Source organism: Ziziphus jujuba, chromosome 8 (assembly GCF_031755915.1).
Source record: "Ziziphus jujuba cultivar Dongzao chromosome 8, ASM3175591v1".
In the NCBI taxonomy this organism is placed as follows: domain Eukaryota; kingdom Viridiplantae; phylum Streptophyta; class Magnoliopsida; order Rosales; family Rhamnaceae; genus Ziziphus; species Ziziphus jujuba.
This window is the reverse complement of record NC_083386.1, coordinates 27,096,190-27,123,433: the sequence shown is the minus strand read 5'-3', so window position 1 is coordinate 27,123,433 and position 27,244 is coordinate 27,096,190. Positions and strand designations below refer to the sequence as shown.

At 36.3% G+C, this 27,244-nt stretch overlaps 1 protein-coding gene and 2 long non-coding RNA genes across 4 annotated transcripts; 1 reads left to right on the top strand and 2 right to left on the bottom strand.

Annotated features, from left to right (window-relative positions):
* Positions 1-1,149, top strand: LOC107404987 (acidic endochitinase-like). Its single transcript, XM_016012001.4, has one exon. The coding sequence runs from the start codon at positions 55-57 to the stop codon at positions 1,012-1,014; it is 960 nt and encodes a 319-aa protein (XP_015867487.3). The 5' UTR covers positions 1-54; the 3' UTR covers positions 1,015-1,149.
* Positions 1,150-5,278: 4,129 nt separating this feature from the next.
* Positions 5,279-20,224, bottom strand: LOC132805115 (uncharacterized). 2 transcript variants are annotated; one of them, XR_009640453.1, is made up of 3 exons: positions 19,749-20,224; positions 19,577-19,637; positions 5,279-5,682 (listed from the first exon to the last, which is right to left on the bottom strand). It is a non-coding gene; the product is annotated as an uncharacterized LOC132805115 (long non-coding RNA). The 2 variants fall into 2 exon arrangements; XR_009640454.1 differs by lacking the exon at positions 5,279-5,682 and adding an exon at positions 18,055-18,412.
* Positions 20,225-24,447: 4,223 nt separating this feature from the next.
* LOC132805118 (uncharacterized) lies at positions 24,448-26,743 on the bottom strand. Its single transcript, XR_009640458.1, has 3 exons — positions 26,274-26,743; positions 26,102-26,162; positions 24,448-24,937 (listed from the first exon to the last, which is right to left on the bottom strand). It is a non-coding gene; the product is annotated as an uncharacterized LOC132805118 (long non-coding RNA).
* Positions 26,744-27,244: the final 501 nt, after the last annotated feature.

Below are 27,244 nucleotides of genomic sequence, written 5' to 3'. Positions count from 1 at the left end.
TATCACTACTCATATACGTTTGAGCAATTGATTGATAATATTATTGCAGCTAAAATGGCTCTTCAACTTCAAGCCAAACATCTTTTACTGGCTTGCCTCCTAATCTTGGCCTTAATCCAAACCTCTAAGGCTGGTGGTGGCATAGCAACCTACTGGGGTCAAAACCTCTACGAAGGATCTCTAGCCGAGGCCTGCAACACTGGGCTCTATTCTTACATAAACATTGCCTTTCTTATCACTTTTGGTGGTGGCCAAGACCTAGGACTCAACCTTGCAGGTCACTGCGACCCAGCGTGGAATACTTGCACCAAATTTGGCGCGGAGATAAAGACTTGCCAGAGCCTTGGTGTTAAGCTCTTCCTATCCATTGGTGGAGCTAGCGGAACCTATTATCTGACATCGGCTGAGGATGCCAAAAGGGTTGCAGAGCAAATATGGAATTCATATCTTGGTGGTACGGATTCATCTGCTACACGTCCTTTTGGAGATGCCGTTTTGGACGGTGTAGATTTCGACATAGAGGGTGGATCCGTACTATACTATGACAGTCTTGCAGCTTACTTGAAGAACTATAGCCAGCAAGGAAAAACCGTGTATTTATCAGCAGCACCTCAGTGTCCTTATCCTGATGCTTACCTTGGGACAGCCATTGACACGGGACTTTTCGACTTTGTTTGGGTTCAGTTCTATAACAATCGTGACTGCATGTATACCGCTGAGGCTGGTGTCGGTCCGCTTCTAACTTCGTGGAATACATGGAGTTCTTCACTCAAGTCAGGGAAGCTGTTTATGGGTTTGCCGGCGACTGAGGTTGCTGCCCCAAGCGGCGGTTACATCCCGCCCGAGGTGCTGATTAATCAAGTTCTTCCGGTCATAGTAAAGTCATCAAATTACGGAGGTGTGATGTTATGGTCTAGGTATTATGATTTTCTGAGTGGTTACAGCTCCAAAATTATCAGCTACCTTAACATGTTGAAAAATCCACTATGGTCGATCATGTCTATGTTTAAATGACGCCATCATCAACTATGTATGGATGAGTGACTTTGTACCCTCAAAATAATTAGAGTACTGAATAAATTGGGTACTACTATCACTATGCTTTAAATAAAAATTGGTGGGAAGATGTTTATTTTCCCCATTTTCATATATCGAATAACTGTGTGAATTAATTAAATATTTATTTTAAGTTTGCTCTTTTTTTATTATTTAAATTCTTCCCCTGTTATTATTATTATTATTTGGTCAATTCGTGCATTTGTATTTAGACCTTGAACTATTTATTTCATTAAAATTAGATAAGAGATATCGTGAATAATATATTTGATTTACAAATAGATAGATTAAAATATTCGGAAAGGAGGAATAAAATAAAAATAAAAAAAATAAAAAGATGCATATGCATAATAGGTGAACCCTTTAACAGGGGAGAAAGCCATCTACTGAAATCCTATAGATTTCATATTCCTTTTCTTTGAAGCAAAACATCAAATTTTATTCAATGGAAATAGATTCAATACATTCTTTTGACCCATACAACCAAACGAAATATAATTATTAAGTATCTAATTATAAAATTCCTACTACCACTAGCATATGATTGATTCAGTGCTCAATTATATGTAATGTATGAGGGGATTGTAATTCAGGCACCAACCCCCAATTTAATGAATGCTTCGATGTCTATGATAGCAAAATTTTATAAAATTATTGCTTAATATTTTTTTCTTGCCGCTTAATGAATTTTGTGTCTGTAGTTTGTTGCTATCATTCCATCGCAAAACAAATGTTAAAAACTTTATTGCTTTTGTGATAATAGTATTTTTTATTGCCGGCAAATCTCAATAACATCAAATTTTTGTCCCAGAAATAAAATTTTATTAACACTTTTTATACTGTTGTTTAGAGTTTTGTCACTAGATTAATTTTTTTGTAGTAATACTATATAAATTAAATTTAATATTTAATAATGGATAAATAACTATTTCTTACATTATTATTTGGGGATATGTTGTAAGTAGAGTTTTCAACTTACTTTCATTCCCTTTTCTGCCAACTTGTACTAAAAAGTTGAAAAATTTTGTCTTAAAGACAACACATGGATACGGATGTTTAGATGCATCAGATTACTTACGAAGAAAAAAAAAAAAAAAAAAAAAAGGGAAAAAAACAGTTGTTCAATGATATACTTAACGGAGTTCCTGTGGAAACTCACTCAATGGTAAAAACCACGTTTTATTTCAGTGATAATATGAGCTTGAATTTCAATATATCTTTACTTTCCTAAAGAATTTAAAATTTCACTAACTTTACTATTTATTAAACTGGGCACAACAGTTTTAATAATAATTCTTATTATAATAATAATAATAACAACTTTCTTTAGCAGAGCAAATATTCAGAGTCCACTTTTGATGCTATTTTAATTATTAAGCCTCTTCAGATAAGATAAGTTGCTATCATCTTCAAAGTAACTAATCTTCATGGACATGATTTTTGCTTATGCATCGGGAAGGAGCCAGCTCCTGTCTACTTTTTCAAGTTTTAGGAATTATATTCAAAATGGGCTCACAATTTATGTTTCTCATATACATTTTGGTTCCTTAACATTATTGTTTTACAAAATAAAATTGGATGCCATCTGTCCCTTGTCAAATAATATATCACCGATCAATCAAATTAACAAAGAGCAACATATATATATATATATTTGATACACGACAAAGATTGTTCTTTTTTTTTTTTCCTTGGTAAGGTAACACATATATATATATATATATATATATATATTTGATACACGACAAAGATTGTTCCTTTTTTTTTTTTTTTTTCTTGGTAAAGTGTACACAACAAAAATCACACATAGATTGAGCAATTATATTGATATTTGATAACATTAGTCGTCGCCAAAAAATAAAAATAAAAAACGAAAATTCCTGGCTTGCTACCATGGGGTAGGTAGTGCATACAAAAGAAAGGAAAAACTGAAAGAACGAAGATGCGAGGCTTTTACAATTTTTACACATTCCAGCCACAAAATGGCATGTGGAGCGAGAAAAAAGGTTTTTGATTGCTATATAGAAAAGAAAATGCCATAGTGTCGTACAATTATCTAATGTCTCATCATTGATAAGCAAAATGTTAAATCACTGTAATTTTTCAAGTACTAGCTCCCTTTCGAATCAATAGCCCAAAAGTGTCAGCTTCAAAACTGTCCAAAAGTGGAGAAAAAAATTGAAGTTCTGAGTTTAATTACTAACATGTTAGACGAGGAAAAATTACATGGTCTCGGGTCTTTATGATTCTTTGTAACGTTAAAATTGAAAAAAAAAAAAAATTATCAATTTGTGTCGGTTATTTTTCCGCAATACAAACAAAAGGTCACGTACATACTAATGAGTTTCTTACCAATTATGCGCTATTATTTTTTTCAAGTATTAGCTCCCTCTAGAATAATAGAGTATTATCTTAAAACTGTTCAAAAGATGGGGGAAAAAAAAAAAAATGAAGTCCTGAATTTAATTGTTAATATGTTAGACCCAAAACAAAAAAAAAAAAAAAAAAAAAGAATCAATTATCATGATATGGGCCCGTGACATTATTTTCCAGCAATTACCAAAAAAATACTTTTGAGTCTTTTTTTTTTTTTTTTTCTTCTCTTTGAAATTTTTGCCCAGCAATTACCCCAAAAAATAAAAAAAAAACCCAGTTTCCTTTAAGATTTGCATAAACTATACGGTAGCAACTGTTCAGTACCTGCAGTGCCCAATATGTATGACAACAACTCCTGCGTTTCCTCTTGGTTCAGAATGAAGGCGGAAGGGCAGGTTATGGTACGCGGGTCCCTATAACTCGCCGGTTTCATGTGTGGCTCTGCCATGGTTTTGAGCTTTAATTCCACTCTTCTGCCAAGTCCACAAAACAGATTGGTCTTTTTCTTAAATTAATAATCTAATGCTATGGGATCCACATGTGTATTAGAGGAGGGACTCCGTTGTATTGGAGGTTTTTTTTTTTTTTTTTTTTTTTTTGTTTCCCCAATTTAAGAGATTATGTTTCGTTGAATTAATAGTTTCCAAAGGACGTTGAAAGGAAGACTCTTTCATGGACCTTGGAAATCTCTAATCTGTGGAGTGCAAGAGGAAGCAAAACAACCCATTCCATTGAAGAAGATGATCTATTAATAAATACAAAGGTAAAAGCAAAAAGGCTTTTTAAGTAATTTTATATATGTGATTGCAATGGCTCCCATGTCCAAAATCAACAGTGCAATTTTTTCAACTTCCACATTCCATACAAGCTTATGAAATATATAGTGTAAACAAAACATAAACAAAATTAGTATACCAAATTAATTAATATATAAATATATATATATATATATATATATATATATATATAAATAGATAAGTGAAGATAGTTTCTTTACCTTTAAGTAACTTAATCAAACTTGAACATTGATGGTAATGCAAGATCGATTGCCATTAATTTGTATATAAAAAATTGATAATAGAAAAAAAAAAATCTAATACAACAATATTAAATTCACAAAATATATCGTACTAAAATATTAAAGCCACAATATAATTTTTGAAAGATAATATATGTTCAATGTAAAAAAATTGCAAACTAATTGTAAAAGTACATTTCTCAATATCGTGGCACAACTCAAATAATCATCATACTCATGGATGTAAAATGAGAAAGGGATTAAGCTAATCCAATTTTGTGAACGCTAGCAGATTCAGTACAGCCCTTGGGGAAACTTGCCACCCGAAATTTTTTTTATAACAATAATATTCCTATTTATTTTTTAAAAACAATCTCTTAAAGATAAAATGTACTGCCCCCTCTCAAAAAATTAAATAGTGTCCATTTTTATTTCTTTTTGGAAAAAAAATGTATTATTTTCATTATATTTATAAATTATTTCTTTGAAAATTGTAATTTTTTTCCTCATAAGCTGCTTTTTCTATAGAAAATTCTATTTTCTTTTTTCTTTTCTAGTAATTATTGGTGTCTATATAATACAGCCTCTATTTTGTTACTTTAATTAATTTTTTTCAACTTCACTCAGAAGTTAAAGGTACTTATTTGAGAGAGAGAAAAAAAATTTATTTCAGTTTAATTCCAAATTATAGCAAATCAATTCTATTTTAAAATTTAAAAGACATAGAAACAAAAATTTTTCATGGATAATTATTAAGCTAGAGCAACAATTTACATTACTATTGCTTTTAAAAATATCTTTTATTATACAATGGATGTCAGGACCCGTCCAAAGTTCCCCACCGGAACCCTAGACAAGCCCTGATCCCAGGGAAACCCTACCGGACCCTTCTGTGGAAGATCCGGCAGAACCTCCCCTAAGGGATGGACTTACCACAAAATTTCCTGCACTGAAAACACACTTCTATAATTGTCCCCTTATTCCTCCCACAGTACTACGAACTGGTTCCACAAATTTCAGCACTCCAAAATAAAAATACAGTAATCCAGTGCAATACAAATACATAAGTGTCCCATACAGTATACAGAGCTTTATGAAGTACTACAAAATACAGAATACAGCAAAAGTGAAAGAAATATTACAACTGCAGTAAAAGAAGAACAAGGTACTGCACGAACAAATACAGCGAGGAAGATCAAGTCCGCTCCGAGTGAACACCGACAACCTGGTACCTAGAGGAATAGAATTTAAGAGTGTGAGATGCTAATCATCTCAGTGAGCAACCCTACTACTCTACACTATAATACCACGGTAATAGGTATATAAATAATAATTATTTGGAAATAATATTTTCTCTCAAAACCCTTACAATTCTCTCAGTTGGAAAGGTTCCCCTTTTTAAAACATTTTCACAAAACCCTTATTCATATTCCCCAAAAACCAAGACATCAAATGAGTATCCGAACAGTAATAAATAAATTTTAATTCCAATACAGCTTTAAAACATTTTATTTTTTTTTTAAAACACAGTTCCAAAAATCAGTTGATGCACCCACTATATACCAGTGGCGCCAACAGTATCCAGCGTCCCAAGGTACCGCCAGACAGGAGGTTATAGAAAGAAACCGGCATACGGTCGCGTGGCGTCCCACTGCGCCGCTGCTAACCTGGTGTCCCGGCCAAAGGGGGGGTGGCCACCCTCTCCGATGGCATCCACAGGACACCCTCATAATATCACCTGCGCGCTACTCACACCCACCTGCGCGCTAATCATATCCGTGTGCACAATATCCATATCACATATACCATATCACATAATCAGAACACCAGTACGTGCGCGGTGCATCTAAAAATCATAAAATCCACAATTTAAATTATAAAACAAATTTCACATTTTTCATAAACATAGCGGGCATAATCCATCCGCTTGAACCGGGAAATTCTCCACAATTTCCTTATAATTAATACCATAAATCCCATGATTTTCAAATCCACCAACTCCCAAATCCATCAATTCAAATATCCACATTTTTTCCAAGCATAAATAATTTCTCAAAATATCATAATCAAATCCCATAATATTTTATGGGCATATTTCATAAAAATTGAAATCACCAACATAACCAAATATTTTCCTTGAAATATTTGAAAATCAAATCGTGCCCAATTTACCATTAAAACCACACCAATTTCAAAATCCTCAAAACCATAAAATAATTCCACATGGCATAAATTGGTGAAATGCACATTTTCTTAAATCCGATAAATTCACAATAATTTCCACAATAAATCAAATAAATATTTGGCACATAAAAATTAAATTTCAAACATTTAAATCACACATAATATATTCACCAATTAAATTTTCCAAAATTAAATTGAAGGTGGGTCACTCACCTTGTGCACGTATCTCAATCAAGATCCTCCGCAGGATCGACTCCGCTACTCGCACGTGCACCTAAAACATCCACAGTACCAAAACCACAAATATTAATATTTTATTCGGGTAATCCCCAAATGGGTACCCGAGGAGCGAAAACCAAACGATAACTAAAATTTACGAATTATATACCGAATCGAAGCTCGAGTGATGCTAATCACAGATCCGGTCTTAATTTCCGATGATCGTACCCGACGGGGTCGGAATTTTATTGGGAAGCTTTTCGGGTTTCGGCTCCGCAATTCTCCCAAACCGTCGCGAATTGGCGGAAACGGAAGTCGTATTTGGGTTCAGGAGGTCGAACACTGCGGACTGGAGCTGGCCGGAATTTCGGGTACTCGCCGGAACAGTATTTTCCGGTGGGCCGCCGCGGTCACCGGCAACCGTCGCCGGCGGCGCGTGCGTGCGGTGGCTGTTGGCTGTGAAATTTTGCAGACTTGTAGATCGTGAGGAGAGCAATCCAACGGGACCGACAGTGAGCAAAACGGAGGTCGGACGGCGGAGAAATCACCATTTGAAGATTTCCGACCCCTCGCCGAAAAACGCTCTGATCCCGGCGCGTCGGTGGTCCGATGACCGTGATTTTTGGTGGGTAGGCCGGACTTGAGGAGAGGATCAAGGCTGTCAGGCGCGTGTGGCCGGAAAATGGCCGGAACAGTGCCGATTCGCGGTGGCCGGCGGTGGAGGGGGAAAAATCGCCGCCAAACTTCGGACGTCCGATCCGGGCGCGTCCGGCGGTCGTTCGCCGTGAAATTTGGAGGTTTTGCCGGAAATGAGGTGGGCAATCTGGCTGGCCGGCGCGTGTACAGTAACTAAACCGGAAAATGTGAAAATGACCGGCGACCGGTGACTCTCTCTCTCTCTCCTCTCTCTCTTTCTCTCTCTTTCTCTCTCTTCCCCGAGTGTTTTAACAAATAAAAACCCTGCGTGATACTGTTCATGCCACGTGGACCAATCAGAAGCTGACACGTGGTGTTACTGTGCACTTAAGCCAAATATATTAAAATAATACGGTATCCGGCGAATTTCAAACGTCCGTAACTTTTTAACCACATGTCCGATTTAAGCGTGCCGCTAGTCTATGAACTCGTATCGACGAGTACTTTACAACCATACAAGAGTCAACTCAAAATTACATCACAAGAAAAAGTCAACTCCCGGCACCTTCTGGACAGTTTGCACTTCAACTTGTTTTGCCCATAACTTTCAAACCGTAGCTCCGTTTTCGACGTGCTACTAGTCTACGAACTCAGGGCGTCATGCACTTCGCCACGGTACCCTGGTCAATTTGAAATTCCCACCAAGTCAAAAAGTCAACTTTTGACCCCTTCGGTCAACGGTCAACGGTCAACGTGCACGGATTCCGATGCGATTCGGGACGGGTAGTTACAATGGAACCCACCAAAACTAAATATTTGGATTTGCCACTGTTTATGAACATTTTAATGCTTCCCCCTTTTTTGAAGTCAGTGAGCTTTTATATGGATCCAAAATGCAACCCTTGGTGCTAAAAGTTGACGTTGAAGCAAATGGTGAGAATAACAAATATAACTTGAGCAATCGTTCATGAAACCATGAACTTTTTGTAATTCATGCCGCTGGACTTTTACAAGGCTTTTGATTTTCCAAAAAGATACTTTTGAATAGCTTATGGAAATTAAGTATAATTTCTCCTTTCGTAAAGTTCACTTATTAATCCTAACGAATAAAAAGTGTTCTAAGTCAAAATAACAAAGTTCACCTTAAAAATACTATGATTGCCTAATTACCCAAAGGAGAGAATAAATATTGACACAGAGGCTGGTTTTTGGAGAGTATGAGCACACTTGTTTCTCCTCTCCACAAGAAACCCCTTTTCATCTCCTTCTGGAAATATAGAAGGAGCATAAAATAAAGATGAAATGATTGCTGGATTAAGGGTTTATTTTATCAGTTTTTGGTGTTTACTTGTGAAAGGATTGGAGCTTGGAAAATTTGATAAGAAGACACCTATTTAATGTGTAAAACAGCTGGTGAGTCAAACCAATTTCGATCTTTAAAAACTTTTGGGCTTCAATAAATGGGCAATCATTAAAATGCTACTCGAAGCCCAATATCTTTTATATTATGAGCCTACAAATACCCCCAAATGGGTCAATATGATAAAACAAATGGGTTAGGTTTCTGTTATAATTTTGCGCCAACATTCCATCTCTATTTATGAACCCCATTAAAGTAGTAACTTGATCTATCCTGCACTTTAATTTAGGTTGAATTAGTCATTCTGCCAATTAGATTTGCTATCATAAAATGGACCCCTGACATAGTGACTAGTAGAAAAAATGAGATGAAAAAAATTAATTTATTTCAATTCGACAAGTGAAGAAATTTTTTAACAAAAGATTGATAAAACAAAAAGGTTAAAAACAAGTGAATAAAGAAAACTTTTAAGAGTTAAAAAAAAAAAAAATTGAAAACAACTTGCAAATAATAATAAAAAAAAAATTGAAAACAAGGATTAAATAAGAAAATGAACGTTCAAAAAAATGGTAAAAAAAAATGAAAACAGGGAGTACTAAATAAAAACTCTTAAAAAAATGAAACAGTAAAGTAGTCCAAAACAATATACAAGAAATAATCTTTTGTTTTTATTCTCCACCGCTCTCTGCTATATAAGGACCACTGTTCTTTATTACATAAATATAATTAAGGAGTAAAAATGAAATGGGAAAAAAAAAAAATGACCACTTGTTATACATGGTGGTGCATAGATCCACAAGAGATAGAGGACCACCTCCATAAGTTTTGCCCTCGTGTTAGTTGTTTAGGCATGTTCTTTTCTCATAACACTACTTGTGTGTACTGTTCGATAATTTTGTAAGAGGTAAATATTTTATTTTCATATCAAATTTAGCACTCAAAACCTCTCTACAAAAGGATGGCAACTCTCAGGCAAAAACCATATATATCAACTATCAATCATACAATTAGACCACAAATAGTTTGAGCGATCGTAGCAGCCAAAAAAAAAAAGTTTGAGCAATCGCAGCAACCAAAATAAAAAAAAAATAAAAAAAAATAAAAAGAAAGAAAGAAAGAAAGAAAGAAAGAAAGAAAGAATGGGTCTTCTAGCCAACCTTCTACTAGCTTGCCTCCTAACCTCGGCCTTGATCCAAATGTCTAATGCTCATGGTGGCATATCCATCTACTGGGGTACATATGGCAGCGATTATTACGATGAAAAAAGTCTAGTGGAAACCTGTGAAACTGGGTTGTATTCTATCGTAAACGTAGGCTCAGTTTCCCAATTTGGCAATGGCCTGGATATAGAAATCGACCTTAGTAATCACTGCCCTCCAGATACATTTAATTGCATCCATGTTGGCGAACACGTAAACATTTGTCAGAACCTTGGTGTTAAGGTCTTCATCTCACTTGGAGGAGTTAATGGAAACTATAAGGTAACATCTTCTTCAGATGCCTTAAATGTTGCAGAGCAGTTATGGAATACATTTCTGGGTGGTCATGACTCATCCACTACGTCCTTTTGGGGATGCTGTATTCGACGGCGTAGATTCAACTTGTTTGGTGACGATACGGTCTTCCATGATTATCTTGCAATATACCTGAAGGATTATATCGAAGAAGGATCAAAACCTGTCTATTTATCTGTAGCTCCTCAATGTCCTTACCCTGATGATTATCTTGAGGATGTCATTGACACAGGGGTTTTCGACTATGTTTGGGTTCAGTTCTATCAGACTCAGCCGTATCGCAATGCTACATGTGAGTATACTACTGAGGCTGGAGCTGATAATCTTTTAAGTGCATGGAATACAAGGACTTCGTCGCTTAAGGAATCAGAGAAGTTGTTTCTGGGGTTACCAGCATCCACCAATGCCTCTTTTACTGGGTACGTCCCGGCTGATGTGCTAATTAATCAAATTCTTCCGGAGATCAAAGACACGTCTAGGTATGGAGGTGTGATGCTATGGAACAGGTATTATGATATTAAGAGTAATTACAGTTCCTCCATTGTTGACCATGTTAATTTGGAACTTATTCGCCAAAAAACCGACTAAGTATGCATAATCCTCCATTATGTGAACTATGTATGAATGAGTCACTTGTACCCACCCTGTTATTATTATATTAAGTACTAAATAAAATTGGGTACAATTGGGTACTACTATCACCCTTCTTTAAATTCCAAATGGTGGGTAATGTAATTTGCTTTTCTACTTTTTATGGAATGATCCGTGGAATAAATGTGCGGAATTAAATAAGTATCCATTTCAGTTTGCTGTTTCTATTTAAATTCTCCCTTTGCTAGCTATTATTTAAAGGAGAAGGACCATTTCCTCATATAACCTTTACCTAATTTTCAAGGTCTTTTGGCATGTGGGATTGACAAATTGTATTATCATGATCTATTCTCTCCATTAAAATATGGTTATTTCTTATTAAGTCAATATTATTAATATAGCAGACTAAAACTTATTGCTATTTTTTTCCATGCAAAGACTTATATTTGTTCAAACATGAAAAATGAAGTCCCAATGTCATGATTCATCTAAGATCTTTTACTAGAACCTTAAACAAGTGCTAATTCCACAAAAATCCTATCGGACTTTTCAATGGAAAATCCAATAGTATCTCCCCTAAAACTTGGACATGTCACAATATTCTTTGCACAGAAAACACATTTATAAAAGTACCACCTTATTTCTCCCACCTTACTACATTTAATTTCCACAACTTTCAGCACTTCAAATAACATACAGGGAAGAAGTGCAATAAGTAAGGTGGTGTAAAAAATAGGTGGCTGGTTTGAGAGAAATCGGCCTTGGAAGGAAACAGCGTTTTACCCCGAAAAAGTCCCGATCTGGGTGCATCGTCGGCCAGTTGCTGGTGGTTCTTGGCTGATCGTCTGGTTTTGAAGGGTGGTTTACGGTGGTCTAGTGCATGTAAGTGTTTGGTGGCTGGAAAAGGGTGAATCGAGGATTGGTTGATTTCTCACTCTCTCTCCTCTCTCTCTCCTTCTCTCTACTCCAACTTCATTTTCAACCAATGAAATGCCACCCGTGAGTGTCACTATGCACTCACAAGATGGACTAAGAGAGTGACACATGGCACAGTGTCGATGGGCACTGTGCACAGTTTTACACACTCACAGATGTACACATAATAATATTGTCTTAGAAAATTTTTACAGGTTTATAACTTTTTAATCAAATGTCCAATTAAGCGTATTGCTAGCCTATGAACTCATGTCGATGAGTACTTTACAACCATATACAAGTCAAAACAAAATTTTACCCAAAAAAAAAAAGTTAAACACAGCACTACTTGAACAAGTCAAAACAAAATTTTACCCAAAAAAAAAAAGGTTAAACACAGCACTACTTGAATAATTCGAACCATAACTTGTTCTGCTCATAACTTTCAAACAGTACCTTCATTTTTTATGTGCTACTAGTCCACGAATTTAGGTTGATGTGTACTTCACAACAATGTTTCGATCAACACAAAATTCTATACGAATCAAAAAGTCAAAATGAGCCCCACTTGGTGAACGACGATTAAGCTCGATCAATAAATATAAGAAATGGAACATTAAAGGAAAGAAATCATGACCATTGGTTTTCTTATTGTCATGTGTTATTGGATTATAAAAAAATTAGATAGAGAAGATACAATCCTATTTGAACATTGAATTATTTACTTTTGTTTGACTCATGTTATATTTTTGGTTTTGTGATGGTAGATTATTGAGCCTAAACACAATATTTTTGGGGTTGAGTCAACTATTGAGATCAATCTGTTGAGATAAATCTTTTAAAAAGTGTTAGTCCTAAATTTTGAGATTAAGAATCCTATTCTTATTCAAATTACATGTGGAAGAGTTTCAATTTTATTGGAATTGAAGATCATTAGAGGCTATATAAGGGGGTTATATTTCCTATTTCGGTTACCTTTCTCTATACACACATATATATACATACATATTCTCTCAACATAAATCATCATTAAGAATTTTCTAGATTTTTCTTAATTTGTTCATCATTTATTTTATTTAGATTTTGCTTGGAAAGTTCTTCTAATTATAAGGCAGTAAAGAATCTACTGAAAATTTGTTCCTTATTTTTTATTAGTCATTGTTAGAAGTTAGATAATCATAGATAAACAAATACTCACCTATCACATAATGTTTCTATATGAAGCAACATTATATTACTGGTAGATATAGATATGGACATAAAAAAATGATAACAGAATATTCGGATTTGAATTTCTATCTTTTATTGAATAACAATTGCAATTTCATTTTACTTTTATTTTGATTTTTTTTGTCGATATTAATATAAGTTTTTATTTTTTTAGCGAAAAGTTTGATTATTTGGGTCAACAATCTGTAGTGTGGGTGACGCCACCTTTGAATTGTAATAAACTCAATAAATAAATAAATAAATAAATAATTACGTGTGGACTGAGTATAATTAGATTTACTGGGACACGTAAAAATGGAGACAGCATAATAGGATAGGAGATCTTATCCTGGATATTCCATTTGGACAAATACAAGCTAGACAAAATGGAATAAACTTTTTTGATCTTTTTTCCTTTCTCCATTATTCCATAATTACCATTAATATGATACCATATCATTTATAGACATTAGTAAAAAAATTTAAAAAAATACTAATTAAAATAAAATAATTATTTTTTAAAATAAAGTGAAATTTATCACTAATTAATCCCACAAAATAATTGTTAAATGTCCTATTATAAATGCTTGCGCCATATCGTCCATTCAACTGGTGTACATAAGTTTTTGCTCAACAATATTTAATATAACAAGTGGTATTTTGGTTTGTTTTATTTTATTTTTTATAAGCCAGACAATCTGATTGAATCTAGTCTGCTGCATGTCTAATTCCCCAGGTATTTGCTATTAAAATTCTATGCAAATTGCACAATCTTCTACCAAGAGTTTCCTATAACCAATAAAACTGAAGCCAGAATGACCACGCCTTCCTCGTTTCGCAAAGCAATATTTAATAGATCTGCTGTTAATTTCCTCAGCTAATTAATGATCGATATGGTTGGGACTTGTTTACGATTATCATTTTTTGATTCCAATGAGTTTAATAGCATATCTTGTTTATTTATATTATTAATATCATATAATTTTTTTAAACACTTTTATTTTAATAACTAAGCTATTATATAAATTCAATATTTAATAACAGATAACTAAATATTATTGATTATAATTTGGGCCGTGAACCTAGACAATGGTACTGGAGAGACTCTTAAGAGTTAGGTTCCAAGACTAAAATTTCATTCTAGTATTTTAACTTGTCTAAAAGAATAAAAAAGAAATAATCTTATAAATATAATTAGAAATTTGTATAATGAATTTATCTAGAATTCCTTTCATCCTAGGAGAGCAATAATAATAATAATAATAATAATAATAATAATGACGATGATGATAACAGCAACATTAGGAACCAAAAAAAAAAAAAAAAAAGAAAACAAGAAAAATGATAATAATAACCTGCTGGCATCAAATTGCTACTGCAGCAGTCCTAAATATTATTTGCTGTTGAGATATTAAATGTTCTTGGTATACGTATAAAATTAATTAAGGACCTCTGCTTTTGTCATATCAACAAATTAATAAGCTTGTGTTTTAATTTGTGATCCTCGTAGCCTCTCTCATCTCCATATCCTTGGATCCGCCAGGCCATGGAGCGCCTCCAACGTCCACGTCCATTATTTATGGCCTTGTTTTAGTCGTGTTCCTTCTCATTAACGCTATACTAGCTGTTTCCAGGGTTATCCGCTGGTGTCCACGAACGGATGTTGCTCCAACCGGCAGGTTCATCCTGGCTGATCTGTTGGTCTAGAAAATTTTCCAATGATGGAAATGATGCCAAAGTATAAAAATATAAATAAATAAATAAAAATCAAGGACCTAACCCAGCCATCTTGTGAGTGAAAAAATTGGGTGAATCTGAAATTTCATGTTACTTACAGACAAAAATATATGGGTCTTATATAATGGATCCACATAATATGAATTTTTTGGGTATCGGGGACCAGGAGGTGATCCGGGATCACGCAATTTTTGCTCCATCTTGTGAGTTATGTTGGTTGATTTTCTCGTAACGTCTTGTTGGAATTGGTATTATATAGAAAACAAAAGCAAACTACCTACACCATTTTTTCTTTTTTTTTTCCCCCTGCTATCTCCTAGGCTTTTTCAGTCATGAGATTCCAACCGCGAACTTGTGCATGTTACTCAAGCACTGAAGCTACCGTTTCGTTTCCAAACTACCTACACCTTTCGACAGTGACACGATCATGAATGTATATTTAATGCTCTGGCTTCTAAAGAGAGGCTTCATCCCCATTTTTCCAAGTTGTACTTGCACTAAATTATTGCTTCATCCCCATTTTTCCAAGTTGTACTTGCACTAAATTATTGAACAATTTGTTCCAATGTATATGAAACGTGCATCAGATAATTTATTGTAAAAGAACTAAAAAAAAAAAAAGAAAAAAGAAAAGGAGCAAGTAGGGGTGGGCAAAATCCAATCCAACCCGTTCAACCCGCCCAATCCAATCCATTTTTAATGGTTTGAATTGGATTTTTACATCAATTGGATTAGATTGGATTCAAAATACTATAAATTGTATGGATTGGATTGGTTATGGATTGGAAATATAAATCCAATCCAATCCAAATAATATATTATATAACTAAACAATTATATATTTTTTATTTTTTTCATTTTTATATATTAATTTTAGTATTTTTTTCATTTTTATATATTAATTTTTAATTTTTTTTCCATTTTTATATATTGATTTTTAATATATATATATATATATATTTTTTTTTCCTTTTACATCCTTATATCTCAAATCCCAAATCAAATTGTAAGTTGTAACCCTAAACTAAACATTTACCTTTGTTCCCGCCCACCACCAGTCCATCACCATCACCATAATATATATATATTTTTTACATCCCCATCATATATATATATATATATATATCTACATATATTGTATCCAATTGTTACTTTTATATATATATATATATAAATGTTTAAATATAATATATTGCTAATTTTATTGTTTTGATCTTCGTAGAGCTTACAGAATCAACTAAAATTAGTGAATCTGTCAACGTTGATTGACTTATGATTACCAAAGTTTTCAGGTTAAAAAAAAAAAAAAAAATTATGCATTGATTCTTGAGTGAATGAACTTTGACGAATGTATTATTTTACATTATTTATTCTAACAATTTTAATTTAATTTTATAGGAGTGAGATGATGACATTAATGTTTGCTATTTAATAAGTGCATGATGTATATCATTTGCTACATTTTCTTTTTTATTTTCCATTGTAGACTATGTTGTATTATTCTAATTGTATTTTATGTTTGGATAATTATAATTTATTATTTATATTTTATATTTGGAAATTTTTTTATTTGTGTTATATATTTATAAATTAGTAAATTTCAAATCGATCAACCAATCCAAACCAAACCGATCATAAATGGTTTGGTTTGGTTTGGATTTAATGCTTTAATGGTTTGGTTTGGATTGTAAATTAGAAAAACCGATATGTATGGATTGGATTGTATTTCGATCCAAAACCGAACCAACCCAATCCATGCCCACCCCTAGGAGCAAGCCAGTCCTGTCAGGTCCTACATTTTCCTGCACGGCCATTAAAGTGTGTGGTCACTCGTTAAGTGATACTTAACTGCTATCATAACTTTCTTTAACAGAACAAATCAGAGCCTATTCCTAATTAATTTACTATTTAAGCGTATTCATCCGATAAGAATGTGTATTGGCTGAAAATTTATCAAACTAATTAATATTATATATTAACTTTCGTTTTAAATTAAGCTTATACATAATTGTTATAATTGGCATTCATCCACTTGACCAAAAGTCCAAAAACTAGAGCTTCAAAATGATAAACACAAAACCAACGCTTTTTTTTTTTTTTTTGGGGCTCTTCTAAGAAGGGAAATTCCATTTATTATTTTTAGTTTGTCCAAAAACTAAAATTGATCTTACAAATAGGACTAGAAATTTGTAGAATGAATTTCTTTCATCTGTAAGTAGAGCCAAAAAAATATAAAACAGATAAATAAAGAATAAAAAAAAAAAAAGTGGATAAATGACTCACTGCATTAATGCATTTTGTCCTCTGCCAATGTAGAACTTGCAGTTGAGATATTAAATATTCACGTACAAAGTTTAAGGACCACTGCTTTTTGTTGGTAAGTATCTGCCTTTTGATTTGTGATACCTTATAGCCATTCCACGTCCATGGATCCTCCGGATCAAGGGAGGACCAGTGGACCAACAACGTCCACCTCCATTTCTGTTCTCGTTTTAGCTGTGCTCCTTTTCATCATCAACACTACACTAGAATATACAATAGTATTACAATTTATAAAAACAACTTTATCCAGATAACATTATTGTATTTGAACATTAAATTATTTATTTCATACAACTTAGAAAAGAAAATAAGTGATTTATGATGCACAAATACTTTGAATATTGAGGGGAACAATGTTTAGATGCATATGCATACTAGATTAACCATTCAACAGGGAGAAAATGAATAGAAGATAGATTAATTTTTTGGATTGCAAAACAACAAACGTTATATATATTAATAGAAGGGAAGACGTATACAGTAAATCCTTTTGACAAATACAAGTTATTATTAACCAAAACAAGACAATCTGATATGTGTAGGTAATTTATTGGTAAAAGTTATTGTCTTCTGGTACAATACTTCTAGTTTAAAGACCTTCTTAAATATTAAAATAAAAAATAAAAAATCCAAAACTCTTTGCTGTAAAAAGCCAGGCAAAATTGCATGAATTTCCTTCCATCACTAGACACTACGCGAAAATTGATATCTAGCGACACTCACTTAGCGACGCTACGAAACAAACGCGTCTGAAAAAACAAAACCACAACTCTGAAGTTAATGGGTCAGTAAAAATTCAATAAATATACGATGCATCCAAAAACTGTCGACTTTAAAAGGTCGTTAAAAACAAAAAACACGCAACACATCCGTTAAAGGTTGCTGAATGTGGCGCTGACCAGAGTCGCCATTAATACTGTCAGGACCCGTCCAGAATTCCTCCTCCGGAACCCTAGACAGCCCTGATCCCAGGGAAATACCACCGAACCTTCCAACGGAAAATCCGGCAGCACCTCCCCTAAGGGATTTACTTATCACAAATTTACCTGCACTGAAAACACACTTCAAAAATATCCCCTTATTCCTCCCACAAACTACAAATTGGTTCCACAAATTGCAGTACTTAAAAAAATAAATACAGTAATCCAGTGCAAAATAAATACAACAAGAGTGAAAGAAATATTACAACTGCAATAAAAGAATAACAGGGTACTGCCGAACTAAAACAGCGAGGAAGATCAAGTCCGCTCCGAGTGAACACCGACAATCTGGTACCTAGAGGAACGGAATTTAAGAGTGTGAGATGCTAATCATCTCAGTGAGCGACCCTACTACTCTACACTATCATACCACGGTAATAGGTATATAAATAATAATTATTTGGAAATAATATTTTCTCTCAAAACCCTTACAATTCTCTCAGTTGGAAAGGTTCCCCTTTTAAAACAATTTCACAAAACCCTTTATCCATATTCCCCGAAAACCAAGACATCAATTAAATACCAGAAGCGGTAACAATTATATTTTTAATTCCAATTCAGTTTCCAAACATTTTATTTTTAAAACACAGTTCTGAAAATAATTTGATGCACCCACTATATACCAGTGGCGCCAACAGTACCCAGCGTCCCAAGGTACCGCCAGACAGGAGGTTATAGAAAGAAACCGGCATACGGTCGTGTGGCGTCCCACAGCGCCGCTGCTAACCTGGTGTCCCGGCCAAAGGGGGGTGGCCGCCCTCTCCGATGGCATCCACAGGACACCCTCATAATATCAACCGCGCGCTACTCACACCCACCTGCGCGCTAATCACAACCGTGTGCACACTAACCATATCACATATACCATATCACATAATCAGAACACCAGTACGTGCACGGTGCATCTAAAAATTATAAAATCCATAAATTTAAATCATAAAACAAATTTCACATTTTTCATAAGCATAGCGGGCATAATCCATCCGCTTGAACCGGGAAATTCTCCACAATTTCCTTATAATCCATACCATAAATTCCATGATTTTCAAATCCACCAACTCCCAAATCCATCAATTCAAATATCCACATTTTTTTTTCCAAGCATAAATAATTTCTCGAAATATCATAATCAAATCCCATAATATTTTATGGGCATATTTCATAAAAATTGAAATCACCAACATAACCAAATATTTTCCTTGAAATATTTGAAAATCGAATCGTGCCCAATTTACCATTAAAACCACACCAATTTCAAAATCCTCAAAACCATAAAATAATTCCACATGGCATAAATTGGTGAAATACACATTTTCTTAAATCCGATAAATTCACAAATAATTCCACAATAATTCAAATAAATATTTGGCACATAGAAATTAAATTCCAAATATTTAAATCACACATTATATATTCACCAATTAAATTCCCAAAATTAATTTGAAGGTGGGTCACTCACCTTGAGCACGCAATTAACCCATGATCCACTACGGGATCAATTCTACGACTCACCGGTGCTCCTAGAACAAAATTCACAGACAGTCAAATAAATTAATATTTTATTCGGGTAAATAATACCCGGTACCCGGGGCTCAAACACAAACTTTAACCAAAATGGTCGAATGATATACCGAATCGAAGCTTGTGGGACGAGGATCACCAATCCGGTCTCCGTCGACCCCAATTCCGCCGGAGGTAGCCGGAATTTGGTCGGAAAGTTTCGACCGGTGTTCACTTCCCCATATCTCGCAAACCGCTTCGAATTTCTGGGATTGGAGGCCATTTTTGGATTCAGAGGACCCAAAATAGGGGGATAGGAGGCTCAATTGGGAGTGGGCTGGCCGGAAAACACAAGAAAAGAGGAGAGAGAAACTTGGCCGGCCGGCGGCTTCTCCGGCCCGATCGGCGCGCGTCCGGCGGCGGCTGGCCGTGAAACTTGGCGGCCAAGCTCGTGAGGTGGCGGGCTTCCTTGGTGGCTGGCGCGTGAGGGCTATGGGTGGCCGGAATTTGAAAACACGGAAGAGAGAGAGGGACGGCCGGTGGGGAGAAAAAAAAAAAATAACTGTTGCGTGCTTGGTGTTTCGGGGAAGAAGAAAGGAAAAAAAGAAAAAAAGAAAAAGAAAAAGAAAAAGAAAAAGAAAGAAGTGGTGGTGTTTTCCCACGTGGGGAAAAGAAAAGAAAAAGAAAAAGAAAAAGAAAAAGAAAAAGAAAAAGAGAAAGAAAAAGGAAAAGAAAAAGAAATAATTAAATAATATTAATAATAATATTATTATTCAAAAATAATAAAATAATTTGATTTTTTTTTTTTTTTTTTTTTTTTTTTTCACATGGTTGACATGTGGCATTTCACCATGGTGACACATGGCCACCTTCATTGAGTCACACGTGGCACCTCGTTATGCGTGTAAAAAAAAATAATATTAAAATAATACAGTATTTGAAAAACTTTACAGGTCTATAACTTTCAAACCACATGTCCAAATCGGACGTGCCGCTAGTCTATGAACTCGTATCGACGAGTACTTTACAACCATACAAGAGTCAACTCACAATTACATCACAAGAAAAAGTCAACTCCCGGCACCTTTTAGACAGTTTACACTTCAACTTGTTTTGCCCATAACTTTCAAACCGTAGCTCCGTTTTCGACGTGCTACTAGTCTACGAACTCAGGGAGTCATGCACTTCGCCACCGTACCCTAGTCAACTCAAAATTCTCACCGAGTCAAAAAGTCAACTTTTGACCCCTTTCGGTCAACGGTCAACGGTCAACCTCGGTCAACGTGCACGGATTCCGGTGCGATTTGGGACGGGGTGTTACAGCCTTCCCCCCTTACAAAAATTTCGTCCTCGAAATTTCCGCACGTCACTGGAACAGATACGGGTACTGCTCACGCATCTGTGTTTCGGGTTCCCACGTTGCTTCCTCGACTAAGTAGTTCCTTGCCAACCAATCCATGCCCAACACTACTTCAAGTCCGGATAGATCCAACAGGATCAGGTCTGTTTCCATCCCTTGATCTGTGAAATCGTCGGGCGTAGTCCTGGCTCCCTGCTGCGTCATAGCAAACACCCGGCCTTGACTTGTCTGCTGGGTTCTCCTTCCTCTACCTCGACTCGATCCTGCAGACGGCTGTACTGATCCCGAAGAAACTCCTACTGGCTGACTCCCCTGGGAACTCTATCCTGGAAATACCCTTGTATGCTGTGTCCGTCGACCTGCTTCTAGCACACTGCCACTACCATAAGGGCAATCCCTCCTTATGTGACCTGGCTGCCCACACCGAAAGCATAAACCATCCATCTGACACTGCCCAGAATGATTCCCCCTACAAAGTGGACAAATCCGCGGAGAACCAATGCGTGACTGCTGATACGAGCTTGCATCCACAATGATCGAATGGCGAGCTGGCTGGGGCATGCGATAACTATCTCTCCTCTGGAATCTGCCTCGTGGGCTTAACCCATCACTGTCTGAGCCTGAGCTATGGCTCTTCTTAGCTGCTCCCTGTCGAGGTACTCCGCTATACGATCCTTCGAATGATCTGCGCCTCGAGGGTCTGTGTATCTCCTCCTGTCTCTCTAGCTCGAGCGCTGCATCCCTGGCGGACTGATAGGTGGGATGTACTGATCCAGAAAGGGTGTAGCCGATGTTCTCTTTCAATCCGTCTATGAACCTCACCTTCTTCGTGTGATCGTCGGGAATCAGGTGCATGCAGAATCCTGATAGTTCTCGGAATCTCCTCTCGTACTCTGTCACCGTCATGTTCCCCTGTCGTAGTTCCTCGAACTCTCTCCTTCTTGCTTCACGGTAGGCAGGAGGACAAAACTCAGTAGAGAAGGCCATCTTGAACTGATCCCACGTATGCCTTACACGAACAACTGGGCTAACTTCTCGGGTGAAAAACGTTCTCGCACCGGTAGGAAGTGTGCCGACTTGGTGAGACGATCAATGATTACCCAAATGCCGTCGTACCTTCTAGGTGTGGAAGAAAGCTTGAATACGAAGTCCATGTTGAGTTCTTCCCACTTCCACACAGGAATCGGTAAAGATTGGAGTAGTCCCAAAGGCTTCTGTCTTTCTGCTTTCACTTGTTGACAAATCAAACACTTTGATACGAAGTCTGCCACTTCTCTCTTCATACCAATCCACCAATAATACTTAACAAGCGTCCGGTACATCTTGGTACTTCCCGGATGCATCGCATACATCGAGCTGTGCGCCTCCTCCAAAATCTCCTTCTTGAGTCCTGGGATATCCGGAACGCAAAGTCGTCCTTTATACACGAGGGCTCCATCCCTCCTTATGGAAAATTCCGGATCAAGACCTTCTTGTACCTTGCCCTTAATTGTCCTCAACTTAGGATCTTCCATTTGGGTCTCTACTATACGATCCACCAACACCGGTCGTACCTGGAAGCTAGCCATAAGAACTCCTGAAGGGTGCATATGCATTAACACCCCCATCTTCTTCAACTCCACCATGAGAGGTAGTTGGATGACTTGGACGTGAGCAAGAGATCCAGTAGCCTTCCTACTCAAAGCATCTGCCACTACATTCGCCTAATAGTGACTTTAACTTCCCTCTTGTGCAACTTTCCTTCTCATGCCCACTAATTAAGGATAGTCAAATTGGTCCACGAGAACACGATCTACAAGTCTTGGTCATAGTCGAACGCTAACCATAAGGTGCTTCTAAAGCATGCATCCTTAAACCAACAACCAACTCTCGTGACTCGATCAGCACTTTAAAAGGTTAGATTAGAACTTAAGTCTAATTTCCTCAAATACTGGTATCACCAAGTTAAGGTTGAGATTAATTCACTTATCTTCGATTACCCTCCTAGTACTTACAATTATAAAACCCTTGCTCCTCATTGATTAACCAATAGTCTTAACCTCGACAAACATCAATCTTTCTTTTAACTAAATTCAACAAGGTCATGAATAAAATTTCTCAACATCCAAATACCATTCTTGAAAACCCTAAGTTTCCCCCATTTCAAATAAATTCCATGAATCCACACCTCAAGCAATAAAGAATTTAAATCCTAATTCTAGCATCACCACCAATACTATGAACAAATCACTAGATCCTTAACCCAATAAAGTATTCCACACTTCTTAAATTCTAACTCCGTCCCAAAAATCATACTCCTTATCATTGTAAATTATCACCAACAATATCAACCACCTTGAATCGATGAAGCACCATCAATACGAACCTTAAATCTCCAAGGAAATAAGATATCAAGATCTTAGCTTCTAGAATGAAAAATAACCATGCTTAAACATCCAACCATGCCTAAGGAATCATCCTCATCTCATTAACCTCATCAACCACCAAGTAGAACTTTAGTCGCTATCCGGATCTTGCTTGATTCTCTAAACGCTGTCGTACCTTCTCTTTGTGAACGATAGTTTAAGCACGAAATCCATGTTTACATCTCCCTACTTTTACTTATCGGTGACCTAAGTACCTTTATTCGGATCTTGCAACTTCCTTTATCGTGCCAAACCACCATGTCATCCAGTGAGCATTCCATACGTCTTTATACCCTTGGGGTGTATCGCATACATTGAATCACGTGCTTCCTTTAGGATCTCCTTTTTGAACTCAACGATACCCTGCTTTGGATTCTTAATTGGCGATACTTAACCTTAAGTCGCTTTTGGAAAAACCATAACATAAAACAAATAATAAAATATATTTTTCAAATATACCTAACTTGCATAGGCAATTGTTAAAACTCCACATTGAAAATCATATCTTAAAATCCATTGCATAAAATAAAATATGCACGCTTGTAATGGAGGTACGTACGATACCTTCTACATGTTACGTAATCCATGATTCCAACTGTCGCCGACACTCTGCTACCAATACAAACCAGGGTGGTTGCCTATATTGGCCGTCCAATTCCCCGGGCTCATAGGCAACATGATCATGGGGCTAGCTCTACATGGACCACATTGGTTCGCCGCCTCCATATGGTGCAGTATAATATCAAACGATATAACATACAAATACATGTACGAACACAAACCAAAAATACTTGAATAAAACACCTTTAATTTCCAATACCACGTTGAAAAGCATTTAATTTTGATAATCGATTGGAAAAATATTTTGACGCCTTGAAATCGATCGACACACATCCTTAGGCAATCATCATTCTTCTCCATGAACGAAACGGATACCATTCACGATGATAAGCTTGACCTTCAAAAAGAAAAGGCATCCTCGACCATCGACTAGGCCATAGGAATTTCCCGTTAGGCTAGATGATCCTAATTGACACCCTCGAAGATTAGAGTTATTCAAACTCGGGCAACGAATTTACTTCGAGACAAACAGAAAGAACGCTTTCACACGGGTAAAACGAGAGATTAAACACGGATAGGATGCACAACAATGCACAGTCCCTTAGGAATACTAGAACCTAGAGCTCTGATACCAACTGTCAGGACCCGTCCAGAATTCCTCCTCCGGAACCCTAGACAGCCCTGATCCCAGGGAAATACCACCGAACCTTCCAACGGAAAATCCGGCAGCACCTCCCCTAAGGGATTTACTTATCACAAATTTACCTGCACTGAAAACACACTTCAAAAATATCCCCTTATTCCTCCCACAAACTACAAATTGGTTCCACAAATTGCAGTACTTAAAAAAATAAATACAGTAATCCAGTGCAAAATAAATACAACAAGAGTGAAAGAAATATTACAACTGCAATAAAAGAATAACAGGGTACTGCCGAACTAAAACAGCGAGGAAGATCAAGTCCGCTCCGAGTGAACACCGACAATCTGGTACCTAGAGGAACGGAATTTAAGAGTGTGAGATGCTAATCATCTCAGTGAGCGACCCTACTACTCTACACTATCATACCACGGTAATAGGTATATAAATAATAATTATTTGGAAATAATATTTTCTCTCAAAACCCTTACAATTCTCTCAGTTGGAAAGGTTCCCCTTTTAAAACAATTTCACAAAACCCTTTATCCATATTCCCCGAAAACCAAGACATCAATTAAATACCAGAAGCGGTAACAATTATATTTTTAATTCCAATTCAGTTTCCAAACATTTTATTTTTAAAACACAGTTCTGAAAATAATTTGATGCACCCACTATATACCAGTGGCGCCAACAGTACCCAGCGTCCCAAGGTACCGCCAGACAGGAGGTTATAGAAAGAAACCGGCATACGGTCGTGTGGCGTCCCACAGCGCCGCTGCTAACCTGGTGTCCCGGCCAAAGGGGGGTGGCCGCCCTCTCCGATGGCATCCACAGGACACCCTCATAATATCAACCGCGCGCTACTCACACCCACCTGCGCGCTAATCACAACCGTGTGCACACTAACCATATCACATATACCATATCACATAATCAGAACACCAGTACGTGCACGGTGCATCTAAAAATTATAAAATCCATAAATTTAAATCATAAAACAAATTTCACATTTTTCATAAGCATAGCGGGCATAATCCATCCGCTTGAACCGGGAAATTCTCCACAATTTCCTTATAATCCATACCATAAATTCCATGATTTTCAAATCCACCAACTCCCAAATCCATCAATTCAAATATCCACATTTTTTTTTCCAAGCATAAATAATTTCTCGAAATATCATAATCAAATCCCATAATATTTTATGGGCATATTTCATAAAAATTGAAATCACCAACATAACCAAATATTTTCCTTGAAATATTTGAAAATCGAATCGTGCCCAATTTACCATTAAAACCACACCAATTTCAAAATCCTCAAAACCATAAAATAATTCCACATGGCATAAATTGGTGAAATACACATTTTCTTAAATCCGATAAATTCACAAATAATTCCACAATAATTCAAATAAATATTTGGCACATAGAAATTAAATTCCAAATATTTAAATCACACATTATATATTCACCAATTAAATTCCCAAAATTAATTTGAAGGTGGGTCACTCACCTTGAGCACGCAATTAACCCATGATCCACTACGGGATCAATTCTACGACTCACCGGTGCTCCTAGAACAAAATTCACAGACAGTCAAATAAATTAATATTTTATTCGGGTAAATAATACCCGGTACCCGGGGCTCAAACACAAACTTTAACCAAAATGGTCGAATGATATACCGAATCGAAGCTTGTGGGACGAGGATCACCAATCCGGTCTCCGTCGACCCCAATTCCGCCGGAGGTAGCCGGAATTTGGTCGGAAAGTTTCGACCGGTGTTCACTTCCCCATATCTCGCAAACCGCTTCGAATTTCTGGGATTGGAGGCCATTTTTGGATTCAGAGGACCCAAAATAGGGGGATAGGAGGCTCAATTGGGAGTGGGCTGGCCGGAAAACACAAGAAAAGAGGAGAGAGAAACTTGGCCGGCCGGCGGCTTCTCCGGCCCGATCGGCGCGCGTCCGGCGGCGGCTGGCCGTGAAACTTGGCGGCCAAGCTCGTGAGGTGGCGGGCTTCCTTGGTGGCTGGCGCGTGAGGGCTATGGGTGGCCGGAATTTGAAAACACGGAAGAGAGAGAGGGACGGCCGGTGGGGAGAAAAAAAAAAAATAACTGTTGCGTGCTTGGTGTTTCGGGGAAGAAGAAAGGAAAAAAAGAAAAAAAGAAAAAGAAAAAGAAAAAGAAAAAGAAAGAAGTGGTGGTGTTTTCCCACGTGGGGAAAAGAAAAGAAAAAGAAAAAGAAAAAGAAAAAGAAAAAGAAAAAGAGAAAGAAAAAGGAAAAGAAAAAGAAATAATTAAATAATATTAATAATAATATTATTATTCAAAAATAATAAAATAATTTGATTTTTTTTTTTTTTTTTTTTTTTTTCACATGGTTGACATGTGGCATTTCACCATGGTGACACATGGCCACCTTCATTGAGTCACACGTGGCACCTCGTTATGCGTGTAAAAAAAAATAATATTAAAATAATACAGTATTTGAAAAACTTTACAGGTCTATAACTTTCAAACCACATGTCCAAATCGGACGTGCCGCTAGTCTATGAACTCGTATCGACGAGTACTTTACAACCATACAAGAGTCAACTCACAATTACATCACAAGAAAAAGTCAACTCCCGGCACCTTTTAGACAGTTTACACTTC

What these genes read in the sequence shown, in the direction of transcription:
- LOC107404987 (XM_016012001.4), top strand. Translation starts at nt 55, where the DNA reads ATGGCTCTTCAACTTCAAGCCAAACATCTTTTACTGGCTTGCCTCCTA.